Source organism: Meleagris gallopavo, chromosome 12, assembly GCF_000146605.3.
Source record: "Meleagris gallopavo isolate NT-WF06-2002-E0010 breed Aviagen turkey brand Nicholas breeding stock chromosome 12, Turkey_5.1, whole genome shotgun sequence".
NCBI lineage: Eukaryota > Metazoa > Chordata > Aves > Galliformes > Phasianidae > Meleagris > Meleagris gallopavo.
In genome coordinates, this window is record NC_015022.2 from 12,094,461 (window position 1) to 12,107,293 (window position 12,833).

Sequence of the window (12,833 nt, forward strand, 5' to 3'; positions counted from 1 at the left end):
CACAGATGGTTGAGGAGGCGCAGGGCGCACAGCTGCAGCCGCTCCCGCCGCCCCGGGCTGGCGGTGTCCAACAAGAAGACGGCGCTAGGTGAGCACGCCATAGCGGGCCTCGCCCGCAGCCCCTCACGGAGCGGCCATCCCTACGCGCCCACCACCGCCATCATCCTCTCCAACCGCTCGCGCGCTCTCACTGTGCGCTCTCATTGGCCGCCGCCACGAGCCAGCCCCCTCCGCTTCTCGTTTCTCATTGGACCGCTGACGCAGCGTGGGGAGAGCGCGCTTGCGCGGTGAGGCGCCCGCGCTGTGCGCCACCAGGTGAGGGCGGAGCGGAAGAGCGGAGCGAGGGCGGCCATTGGAGATGAGTTCTCCGCCCATTAGCCAGCGGCCGTTCGCAGAGGGGTGAAGAGTGGCGTTCCATTGGCCAGTGTCCGTGACGCATTGAGGAGGGGTGGGGCCAGTGGTGCGAGCGAGCTGATTGGTCGCTGCTGCAAATTTAAAATTTAAAGGCGGGAGGGAGCGCGTGACCGTGACGTCACTGTTGTCACCTCCTCTCGGGCAGATTTGGGTGCAGGAGCCCTCGGGGGGCGATGGGAGCTTCGCGGTGCCCGCCTGCAGTCCCGGCTCGAGCAGCCCGCCCAGAACCAGCGCCTGTTATAAAGCAACGGAAGTGGTTGGCTGGGGGGAAAAAATAGAAACCTCGGGTTCACAGCCTGAGAGAGGGGAGCTCAAAGTCTGCCAAGGACAGGGAAATATAGACAACTGATCACAAATATGAGTGAAAAAAATGGCAATTTAGGCACAAGTTTGCTGCACATGAGATAATGTACCCCATAAGTGGCCTAGGAAGCGTCCTGTAAGTGACCTCTAGACTCATTCAGGGCTGGTCACACACCAAAAACATGCCTGTGGGTATGGTGGTAACGAGACAGCAGCTGTCACTGTCAAATCTGGACTCTTCTGTCCATAACACACGTGCCCAGCAAAGTGGGACCGGTTAGAAACTGCAAGGACCGATTTGTGAACAGCCATGCATAAATAATGCGCTTCTGTTTGGGGGTGCTGCTTTGTGATCGATCCTAAGCATGGAATGCTGCCGAATTAAAACAGGCCTTTGTGTGGGTTCCAAATCTGTGAGCAGTGTTAATGAGCTGGAACAGGGCTGGGGCTGTCCCACTGAGAGCAAGGAAGGACCCTGGCTAAGCGGGCAGCCCAAGGTACCCAGCCTGGCTCTTGCACCATCGCTCCCTTGCTGGCCCCATGGCTCCCTTGCTTGCCCAAGGCCTGTCCTGTGGGCCAGGAGCCGTGGCCAGGCCCCAGGAGCTGTTGGGGCTGCTCTCAGCCCCATACATCACTAGCATATGCCAGCCCTGACAAAAAGCCTTTAAGCCGTCACTGCCACTATTGGCAGCTGGCATCCGTCCCAGCAGCCTGATCAGGACACTCAGCACAGTGTGACTGAAACCACCTTACCATGGGCTGCCTGGGACCAGACACACAGTCAGGGCATGGGGACAGCGTGGCAGTTCCCACTGTGGCACCCTACAGCCCTGCTCTGGTGACAGCCACCTCCCTTCTCCCCTTGCTGCTCCCTCCCTTCCCGCTCCAGGTGTTTGCTCCTGCAGCTGATCCAGCTCTCAGGAAAGCCACAGGAGATAGCTGAGCCCCAGGAAACCTGCTTGTTTGGCAGCTGGAGCTGCTCACACAACTCCTTGTCACACTGTCCTGCTGCTCACTGGATCGTTCGCCCTCTCCGCCCACTCCCCAAGGACACCACTGACTTCTCTTTCCACCAGAGCCACTGGGCTCTCACTGGGCAATCATTTACTTGCTGATAAATGCAGTTTCATGGGAAGAAGGGAAGGATGCCAGAAAAATCATTTGTAGATTGGGCTCACGTTTGGTTGGCACTTCGACTTGAAAAGTTTTGGTTTGGGGTTTTTGTTTGTTTGTTGGCTTGTTTGTTTGCTGTTTGGTTTTATTTTTGTTTTTACTTAGAAAATTCTTGATCCATTTTGACCTTTTTCCCATGTTTCTGAGTGATATTTATTGGCAAGCCTTGCTGCATACAAAACCCCACACCTAAATGAAAGATCTGATCTCCTGCTGTACGAACACTCTCTTCAGCCCCAGAGGAAAGTTTGTTTTCTGTTCTGCCGAGCCAGGCAGAAAGTTTTGTTTTGGATTACCTCAAATGCTTTGCTTACAGGACATTTCTCAAGGACCTGCATGAGAAAGAAGTCACCTGAGACACTGCACGATGCCTGGGGACTGCCCTGTGCTGCATGAAAGCTTTGGATCCTCCCCACATCCCCTCACTTTCCCCATACTTTGTGCCCAGCATTGCTGGTAGTGGCTGCTGTTCTTTTGCTCCTAATTATGGAGGAGCAAATTGAGAGGACTGGATGTGCTTGTTGGACATTAAAGACTGCAGAGATGGCTTTGGTGTTGTGATTGCCTGCAATTGAGGCAAATTCCTTGTTTCTCTGTCTTAATGGATGAGATCCATTGCCATCTGTTTGCCAACGTGAGCTCCAGCATAAATCCAGGAAGGAGCAGGATATTGTCCCACCACTCTCCCTCCGGACGAGGGTGATCTCTGGCACATACCTTCTGAGGTCACCTCTGGGACCAGAACTGGCAGATAAGATCTGCTGGGACAGTTCGCAGTGAACCAAGGAGTCCCCATGCCCTCCTCTCCTGGGCAAAACTGCCCAGTGTGCTCCGGGCAAGAGGGAGGGATTTCTGCACACTTTGGATTTTGTGTTTATGCCTCTCAAATATTTTTAGTGCTCATAAAGTTGAGAAACTGGGAGAGACCCAGCTGGGACCAGTATCGTACAACCCTCACCCAGAGCCTTCCCAAGGCAACCAGGACCTGCCCAGTCCTATGTCCCAGATCAGAAGGACAAATAGACCTTTTCCAAGTCCCTGCACAACCCAGCTGATTTCTTTAGGAAATCTTGGGGGAGGGGAGGGAGAGGCAGAGTTGCCTCTCAGATTCATTTACAGTCACACTGATGGGGAAGTGGTGGTGGCTGAATCTCAAGGGTGCTAATTGCTGTGAGGGACGGGAAGGGCAGCTTGCAATGAATCTGGTTTTATGGATACTGGATGTGATGGAACAACCCCGATGTGGAGTTTCCAGTATTGCCCATTCAAGCAGCCTGAGAGCAGCTGCTACTGAAAGAGATTCCCAAATTATGGGGGTACAAGCAGGTGAGGGGTGAGTCTTGAGTGCAAGCAGCCAGTGGAGCATACCAGCTCCAACAGGCCAGTAGAAGCATGGTGATGATCTGCAGATTGATAAGAAGGGGCCATGCAAGGCAGTGCAGCAAGGTGAGACTATCAGACCAGCGGAAAAGCTATTATCTTTTGTGCTCTGCCTGCAGAGGTTGGGGAGGGAGGCAGGGACAGAGCTACTGCCACAGAATGGCGCATGCAGGTCCTCCTGGGCTCTTCAGGAACAGGGCTTTGCACATTTGGGAGACATCACCAATTCAGTGAGAACCCAGATTGGAAAGTTTTGCAGTGTGGTTTCTTCTGCTGAAATGTAACTATACTGTGTAATTGCTAGTGACTATGCTATCAGGATATAGCAAGTTCCTTTATGTTGTAAAATGCTCCTTTGTGCCTCTATGTCTCCTTTCTCAAGATTTCTAAGAGCTGCTGCAGGGCAGGGTTGAAGTCTGGTCCTGCCATGAGGCTGTTAGGAGAACACACAACTATCAACAGTGCTTCTGGCAGTCAGCGCTCCAGTATTGCTTAGGGTTCAGCTTCTTTCTGGCTGAAGGTCTCAGTGTGTACAGCTGCAGCTGCCTCGCAGAAATCACAGGTAATGGGATGCCCAGTGAACGTCACATAGATAGCTCAGCTGAGCAGCAGCACAGCTTGCCTGCTGCTCTACTCCCAGATGACCCTACATGGTACGCTTGTTGCTGGCTTCTTGTTCTGCCATAGAGAAGTGTTTCTTGCACCTGATCTGCATTTCCAAGGCTTTTTCCAAAGCTCTGTATGGGGCCCAAATGTGATCTGACAGTGATTTTATGTAGCCATCAGTCTCTTCAGGATCATCCCCAGCATTTTTCTGCCATTTGTCAGTTTGAGAAGAAAGGAAACAAGAAATAATAATCAACTCAAATTATTGCCTAATCAACACAGAAATCAGTGCTGCTTGCTCAGCCTGCAGGCCACAATTAGATGCCATCAGCAAATTCGGGCAGCTTGCCTGGGCTGCAGTCTTTCATCTCTGGAAGACTGACAGGCCTCTCTCGGATCTGCAGGCAGAGGAAGGAGCTGGGATGCGTTTGAAGGACTTGGCTCGTGGGGAAGGAACACATGGTTCAAAACCACAGAAAAAGGAAAGTTATGTTTAATATAACACTAAAGGAAGCCCTGTGCTGGAGGAGGGGACATTAACCCTGCAGCTGAGGGTTGTAGTGCCATGCTCTCCAGCCCCCTCTCTGTCACCATCTCAGGGCACTGCCCTGGTCCATGCAGCACCAGCTTAGCTTGTCAAGAAGACAAGGTAGTTAAACCACCAGGAAATGATGAGACGTGTCAGTTCTATATCCCTGTAGATATACGGCAGCTTTGGCAAGGCCACTGCATGCCTGTGCATGATCTTGACTTTTGGTTGGAAGCGCCTATCTTCCTCTTCCTCTTGGGACTGTCCCACAGACTTTCTTCCCATCAACAAAGAGCAGGGCCTGCGCCCAGTGACTCAGGCTGACTTGGTATCCTCAGTACTGGTGTTGGGGAAGGGCATGTGCAGAGCAGGACCAGTGGTGAGGAGAGAAGGATGTGATGCAGGCAGGGTGGCTGCCTGGGTGACATGGTCAGGATGTCTGGCCCAGGTCCAGGAAGGGGACAGGAAGAAGTGTGGGGCAGGACTGAGCAGGGGGCTGGACACCCAGGCTCCATAGCTAGGAGTCCCGGGGAGGCAGGGCTCATTACTGCAGCAAGCCGCTGGGAGAAGAGGTGCTGAAGACCTGTCTTTCCTCCCAGAGAGGAAGGAGGGTTAGAGCAGAGAGCAAGCCTGGAGCCTCCCGCGTCTGAAATGTGATCCTGCTGGAGGCACCTCCCTGGGCCCCACCTTGCGCTCCCCAACATATATATGTCACCCGCCAAGGGCACAGGGGACACGGACTGACACACTGTCAGTGTCAGGCATCCCTGCAGATGGAGCGGCCGAGGCACCAGGGGATGGCAAAGAACACCTACATGCGCTGGAGGCTCCCACTCATCTGCCTCCTCTGGGAAGTGGCGATGATCATCCTCTTTGGGGTCTTTGTGCACTTCGGCCCTGAAGCTGATGCACACTGGGAGGAAGAGAAGCATCAGATGAACCTTACCAGTGACATTGAGAATGATTTCTACTTCCGATACCCCTGTGAGTATTCAGGAAGCCCAGTCCCGGTGCTGGCTGGCCACCGTTCTATCCCATCCCATCCCACCCCATCCCATCCCATCCCACTCCATCCCATCCCATCCCACCCCACCCCATCTTTTCCTATTTGTTGTTGCCCCAAGGGTTTTGGGAAAAAGTGATAGGGAGGTTTCAGGATAGTAGTCCTGAGTTCCTAAGTGCTTCTTTTGTCTTTCCCAGTTAAATCTGGCTTGGGACAGAATCCATCAGAGATGAAGTCTCTAGTGACTGCTGGGGAGTTGGGCTTCACCTTGACACTGCTTTGGGGTGCCCCAAAGAATGAGAGAAGAGCCTTGTGGCCCTCCAGTGTTCTGGGGATCTGTCGACAGGGTGCTACCAGTATGTGATGCCTTTTCTCCAGGAATAGGGCTGACGCATTCCCAGCATCCTGCAAGTTTCAGCTTGCTGCCCCCTCGCTCGGTTTCCTTGTACATACGGAGGAACGGCTGTCGAGATCCTATGACACCTTCCCCCTTTTCCTATACCCTCCCCCTCACTAGCTCTTCAGCTGCTGCCATTTTGATGAGTCCTCCTGACCTGCCAGCTTCCCATGGTCCTTCGGTCACTATGCCTTATTGCCATGGGGATCGCTCAGGTGGTCAAAGCTTTTCAGGCCAAGTGGTACACTTGGCTGGCTTTGATCTCTGTGGCTGGTCATCTTCTTTGTGAGCTGATGGGAACAGGCTGCTTCTGTAGGCAATTGTTTCCAAGGAAGCAACGGGCTTGAGTCATGCATCTATTTAGAATATTTCCATTAAAAAACACCTGCTAAATCAAAGGAGCTATAGAAACCTGTAGCTGCTGAGGATTAACTGGTTCAGAGAAGGATTTGCCTGCAGAAACTTGCTGCTCAGCTGGCGTGGTTAGTGTGAGCCGTGGCTGCCCTGAGCTCTCCTTCCAAACTGCCTGTGGATGTATCCACACAGGTTGCTGTGAAGCAGCAGCAGTGCTGCTGTAATCTCTGACAGGACGGGAGAGCAGCAGCGAGGCTGTAGGAGCTCAGGACCCTGCGCCTATACTGTCCTCATCTCCCATCTCCACTTTGAAATACCAAATATTCCCCTCTTAAATGGCTGAGCGGATTAACGCAGCTAAATCAGCTTCAGTTTAGCTGAGTTTTATCTGTTTCAAACCTGAGGAAGGGCTCACATGTGCAAAGATCAGTTTTGTTTTGTTTTGTTTTTCCTCCATTACCTAATCAGAAAAATCTCTCTGCAAAAATAGATGAAAATAGTAAGATGGTAGAAGCTGAGCATTTTGATCCATATCCATCCAGCTCTGTTTAGAAGAGAATGCAATGGCTAAACACCCGAGGATCATTTGTGTTATCACATCTGTGACTGCTACTGCCTATAGGACCTGTCCAGAGATGTTGCAGTGGGTGAACAGTGACAGCCTGAGACGATTAGTTACTGTAGGATGTTGTTTGTGTCAGTGGTGCCCATTGCCAGGGCTACCAGTGCAACGTGACACATTCTTCTAATTTATAATCACACATTGATACTCCATAGTGAGTGAATCATCTGCTCTCTAGGGAAAAGAAATGAGATCCTTCAGCACAGGTAGTATTCTCAAAGCCCAAACACCTCCTCTGGATATGACTGCAATTGCCTTCCCACAAAAGCAAGGTCACAATACCTCTTGAGCATGGCAGCACCTGGGCTGCCTGCAACACAAGTATTATTCTTCTAAAGGAAAAACAAAGGCAAGATTTAGAAAAATGCTTTAGGCTGGGCGCAGTTTGAAGAAAAGCCTGCTTTTCCTCCTGGGCATTTACAGGGTATAAGACATGGTGGAAATTCTCGGTATTTTCAGAGGGCACACAGTCTGCAGCCCTAACTCCAACCTGTGTGTTTCTGCTTTCAGGGTGAAATTAAGAATATATATAATGCAAATGGCTGCAGATAATTCTAGCTGCGTATTGTGTCACTTAGGCTTGAGGAGAAAGGTGATGAGAAAAAAATATAGCTGCAGAGGGAAAGTGTGTGTGACTGCATGGTTAAAACTAGAGTTAACAAGGCCATTTCTTAGAGCATGCAGAGAAGTCCACATGAAGAGACTTCAGCTGAGCAGGGTCACCTGCTAGTCTAGTCTCCTTCATCTCTCATGAGTAATTTCATAGGCGTGGGGGCATTTTTGAAAGCAAACAAATTAACCTGTCTCCTCCACCTGACACTACATCACTGGAGCCTGTCCAAATGCTTGTCCTTACACAAGTTGCAAGATCTTGTAAAACACCAGAGGACAGTAGCTGAGACTTCTGCAATTGCACACACCCAAATCCTCACCCAGCGCATAGCAGAGGCAGGGAGTACAGCCCCACCATCCCTGCAGGAGGGGTCCAAGGTTCCTGGATGGCCAGCATGCCATAGGGCCAGCACAGGGTGAGGGGCACAGCAGATCCTTAATCACTGAATTTCATCTGCCCTGAGCTTATTACATCTCCTGCTCTTTTCACTGGAGTGGCCTCCAGTGTGAGGGTCTGCATGGTTCAGATTGTAATTATGCAGCATTTCAGCTCACTTAATTGCAAAGTGATGCTTATCTGAAATAAACGTTTAGCATTAAGAAGTACAGCAGGTTTATCGCACCAAGAATTTCCCTCAAGAGGCTCATGCAGGTATACTTTCCCCCAGGGAAGGGCATCTGAGGGGCTCCAGTTAGCAGATATGAGCACTTGTTGGAAGAACTGTGTCTCTCTGGTTTAAGCACTCAAAATCCCATAAGGTGGGATCCTCCTGGCAAAAGTATCTTGCCACCGATTTCAGTGGCAAATAAAAACATACTTGTAAACTTCCCTTGTTCTTGTCTTTTCCCTAAGTGCTTGCACCAAGCCATCACCAGGACCCTATATTGCATAGGCTTACCCAGAATGTTTTAACCCATTGTGGTTAAAACAAAAATTAATGTGGATCATTCACTGGTACTGTTCCTTGTACATGACATTTTTGGAGTTTTTTGTTGTTTTTTTGTTTTTTTTTTTTTAAATGGGAAAAAAAGACAATCTGAATAGAAAAGTTTTCCTTCATATACTCCACTAGTGTCCAGTTTTCTCTTGCACAAAGCTTGCAACAAAGATATTTGGGTTTCAAAACTGAACCTTTTCACCAAAAAGCCAGCTTCCAAAAGTCAGCCATTTTCAGACTTTGAAATGGGAGGACACGAGGCAAATGCATGCATTTTTCCTTGAATTTTTTCCTTACTGCCACTGATGTTGTTTCCTTTCACTGCTAAATTCAAATGACACACAGCTCTACCTTCTCAGAACTGACGATTTCCTCCCTGTGCACAGCTTTCCAGGACGTTCACGTGATGATCTTTGTGGGCTTCGGCTTCCTCATGACATTTCTCAAGCGTTATGGATTCGGAGCTGTGGGATTCAATTTCCTCCTTGCTGCTTTTGGGATCCAGTGGGCTCTCCTGATGCAAGGCTGGTTCCACTCTTTCCAGAATGGGAAGATCCTTATTGGAGTGGAAAAGTAAGGAGAGATATGGGGTCTGGGATGCCACCTCTTGACTGTACAGTGGAAGAGCTGGGATGAGAGCCAGTGCCTGTCCCTGTGTTATGTGCAAACTGCAGCCTCCAAAATGTTGTCTTCCTTCTGCATAACCCCACTTGCTTTCTGCCTTTTAGTCCACAGGTACCTGTATGATGGTGGTACTGTTACATGAGAAATGTGAGATGAGTGCCACCTCTTAGTACCCAAGCAGAGCACCACAGACCCCAAGGTTAAGAGCACATAAGATCCTTCATACTCGTTATTTAAACAATTTGGAAGAAAGCTCCATACCTGGCAACATGTCACATTGAGAGGAAAGTCAGTAGGAAACCTAATCGACTATATGCCTTACAGTGGGATCTCTAGAGTTCAGTGTGGGTGAGGGTGAGTAATTACGGAATAGTACTTCCTTATAAAATCACAATTTTCCTTCCCCTCTTCCAGCCTGATCAATGCTGATTTCTGCGTGGGTTCTGTGTGCATTGCCTTTGGAGCCATCCTGGGCAAAACCAGCCCAGTACAGCTTCTCATCATGACTTTGTTTCAAGTCACACTCTTTGCAGTGAATGAGTACATCCTCCTCAACCTGCTTCACGTAAGCGTTAGACAGATCCCTTGTTCCCAAGATTGAGTGCAGATTGGAAAAACAGATGGGTAAACAAGCTGGGCAGGATGTAGACCATCCTTCATCTCCAGAATAAGCAGTGACTCCAGAAATGAACTTCTGCTTTTCCACGGCTGCAGGTTAAGGACGCGGGTGGCTCCATGACCATTCACACCTTTGGAGCCTACTTTGGCCTCACTGTGACACGTTTCCTATACAGACCCAACCTGGAGCAGAGTAAAGACAAGGAAGGCTCTGTGTACCACTCTGACCTCTTTGCTATGATTGGTGAGTCAGCCATAACCTCTGCAGCATTGGTATATGTGTACCACTCACTTGCAGAGAGCTGTTCCCTCCCATGTCTCTGGGAAAACCAGACCAAAACCCAGATTTGGGACCAAGATCTGCATCCCAGTTTTCAACACCTTGGAACTACTCATCTCCCCTCACTAATGGTTGGGCTGAGGTGGTGCCTGGGAAGACAAGGCAGCATTTTGGTTCCTCTTCACTGCAAGCCCCTTCTGGTGCTGATCCCATCATGGAGGGCACAGCTCTGGAGCATCATGACTAGGGAATTTAACTTCGCTCCACAGAAACCTCCTGTAGAGTTCTTTTTTCAACCTCTATATTCTTTCTTTCCCCTTCTTCTTTTTTGCTCCCTCCTCCCCATCCCACCAGGTACCCTATACCTGTGGATGTACTGGCCCAGTTTCAACTCAGCCATTTCTGAACATGGGGATGCCCAGCATCGGGCTGCCATTAACACATACTGTTCCCTGGCTGCTTGTGTTCTCACCACAATGGCTTTCTCCAGCATGCTGCAGAAGAAAGGCAAGCTTGACATGGTAAGCTGGGAGCAGAGAGCCCTAAACTAGCCAGGGAACTCGCAGTGAAGTTGACCAAGGGCCCAGGAATTGGGTGACACTTGTCCTTTGCTGCACTGGGTTTCACAGTGTGTTGGTACAACTGGCCTCGAGCCAGAAACTCAGGCTGCACTGAAAAAGCAGGTGGGAAGTGAATCTCGATGTTTTCGCAGTGCAAGCTGGTGCTGTCCCTGCATGTGATGTGCTGATGGCACAGCAAGGGCTGCATTTACTCTCCCAGGAGAGCTACTGATGGGCATAATTCAGAGCCATGTTTGGCAGCACTCTCCAGCAAGCTGAGCAGGGTCTGTGCAGCAACTTGTGAGCAATCGGGGGGCTGACTTGTACGTGTTATGTGTGTGGGTGCACAGTGTGTGACAGCAGAGCTGGCGTGACACATGGGTGAAACAATTTCCATCTCATCACAACTCCCCACCCAGATTCTTTGGGAAGCAAAGAATGTGTGTGGTATGGAGAGTGGGAGTCTATGTGTGCCTGTGCTACAGACAGAGGCTGCCTGTTCTTCTCCTCTTGTTTTTCACCAGCGAGCAGGAAAGTGGGCCCTGATATTTCCTCTGAAAGTATTTTCAGAGCTGATTCTCCTGTTTTACCATTTGCACACACTTTGAACAACTGTGATTTCTCTGAGATGCCAAGACAGAGTGGTTATTCCTGCAGGTCCACATCCAGAATGCAACGCTGGCTGGTGGAGTGGCTGTGGGCACCAGCGCGGAGATGATGTTGACCCCATACGGCTCCCTCATTGTTGGGTTCATCTGTGGCATTGTGTCCACAGTGGGGTATGTCTACCTAACGGTGAGTGCTGCTCTGGAGGTCTGCAGCCCTGGTTCTGTTGAGAAGACCAGGAATGGATTCACCTCCCTTTGAGGGTTCCTGCTTTCCATTGTCCCTTACAGAGATGCACTTCTGACTCCATTTTCTGCCTCAAAATGCTAAGTAAGGCTCAGTCTCCTAACAGGAGAGTGGAAGAGAGCTCTTGTTTTGTCCTGAGCTCATTTCACATATTTTTCTACAAGTCCTTAGCTCTAGAATGGGATACATAATACCACTCTTCTTTCTCTACTTATCCCAGTCCTCCATGAAAGGAACTAATCCTTCCCAGGTCTACTCTCATTCTTCTGATTTCTCTCTTCCCCCCTTTCCTTCAGCCTATTTTGGAGTCCAAGTTGCACATCCAGGACACATGTGGCATCCACAACCTCCATGGCATGCCAGGCCTTATAGGGGGCATTGTGGGAGCCATCACTGCAGCTGCAGCCACAGAGGAAGTATATGGAAAGGAAGGGTAAGACAGCTTGAAACTTCCACTGATGTTTTCTGGGACTTCTGGAGCTCTTAGGGGCGGAAGAGAGAAGCAATTAATAGCATTTGATCTATGTTCACTATTATCTCTTTCACATGGGGTGCACTATGTTGGGCTTAATGATTTCTGGTGTCTTCAAAAAGTGAATCGTATCTGGGGCACAGAGGATGTGAAAATGCTCCTTTTAGCTCTGTCTTGCTTTGGGGCTCAGGTAAGCCTGAAGTTCTGAAATACAAAATGAATGTTTGTATTTTGAACTCTTCCTAGGTAAAACCTTGCCAGGAACCATAAAAGAAGGAAGAGAACAGTGTTTTATGTCTTACAACACTCTCCTAGTCCATTGCAGAAGGTGGATAGGGTTAGGGAGGAGATATCAAGGGCTCACGGCAACAGAGCTCCTCTACCCTGGCTCAGTACAACCTTTTTCTGACTGGTAAAGATCTTCTGCCAGAGTCAGTCCTCACAACTTCTACCCTATGCAGGTTTATCAAGGCATTTGACTTCACTGGCAGCTACAAGACACGGACACCCAGCATTCAAGGAGGGTTCCAGGCAGCCGGCATTGTCGTTTCTCTGCTGATGGCTTTTGCTGGGGGAACCCTTGTGGGTAAGCAAGGGGGAAGCATAGAGAGGCAAGAGCCTGCAGCCGAAATGGAGACATCCACATGCTTTTCTGCCTTGGCTGGATGGGTCCTTGCCACTTGTGTTGCAAGCGTGGGTCAGACCACAGTCTCCACTTCTGCTCGCAGGGAGATGGGGTGGGAGTTTGTGGGAGACAAGCCCCAAACACCAGCCCCAATCGGCCCCGCTCTAGGAGCCATCCTGAAGCTGCCCATCTGGGGCGACGCGGCCGACGAGAACTGCTTCGAGGATGACATCTACTGGGAGGTGAGACCGGGGGTGGCGGGCGGCACAAGATGGCGCTGCCGCCCTCCGCATGAGGGCCAGTGGCGGAGCTGAGCGGGCCGCGCCGTGCTGCAGGTGCCCGAGGACGAGGAGAGCGACGTGTACCACATGCACAACCCCGACAAGGCCGCCTCGCCCTGAGCCGCCATGCTGCCGGGCTGCCGCCGCCTCAGCGGGACGGTGGGGCTGCCCTCGGGGGCGGGAAGATGGC

The 12,833-nt window shown here is 50.5% G+C and overlaps 2 protein-coding genes across 3 annotated transcripts in view; one reads left to right on the top strand and one right to left on the bottom strand.

Annotated features, from left to right (window-relative positions):
* Nucleotides 1-101, bottom strand: part of TICRR (TOPBP1 interacting checkpoint and replication regulator) — a 17,407-nt gene extending 17,306 nt beyond the window's left edge. The window contains exon 1 of the mRNA XM_010717529.3: nt 4-101. Within this exon, the coding sequence (XP_010715831.1) occupies nt 4-101 (98 nt within the window). The remainder of the gene's footprint in view (nt 1-3) is intronic.
* Nucleotides 7-12,827, top strand: RHCG (Rh family C glycoprotein). Of its 2 annotated transcripts, XM_010717477.2 has the most exons (10): nt 7-5,389; nt 8,718-8,904; nt 9,370-9,520; nt 9,670-9,817; nt 10,208-10,374; nt 11,071-11,208; nt 11,562-11,698; nt 12,199-12,323; nt 12,531-12,604; nt 12,698-12,827. In XM_010717477.2, exons 1-10 carry the CDS (start codon nt 5,179-5,181, stop codon nt 12,761-12,763), a joined length of 1,404 nt encoding a protein of 467 aa, XP_010715779.1. In that variant the 5' UTR covers nt 7-5,178; the 3' UTR covers nt 12,764-12,827. The 2 variants fall into 2 exon arrangements, with proteins under 2 accessions (XP_010715779.1, XP_019475045.1); XM_019619500.1 differs by having other exon boundaries at nt 9,670-10,374.
* Nucleotides 12,828-12,833: the final 6 nt, after the last annotated feature.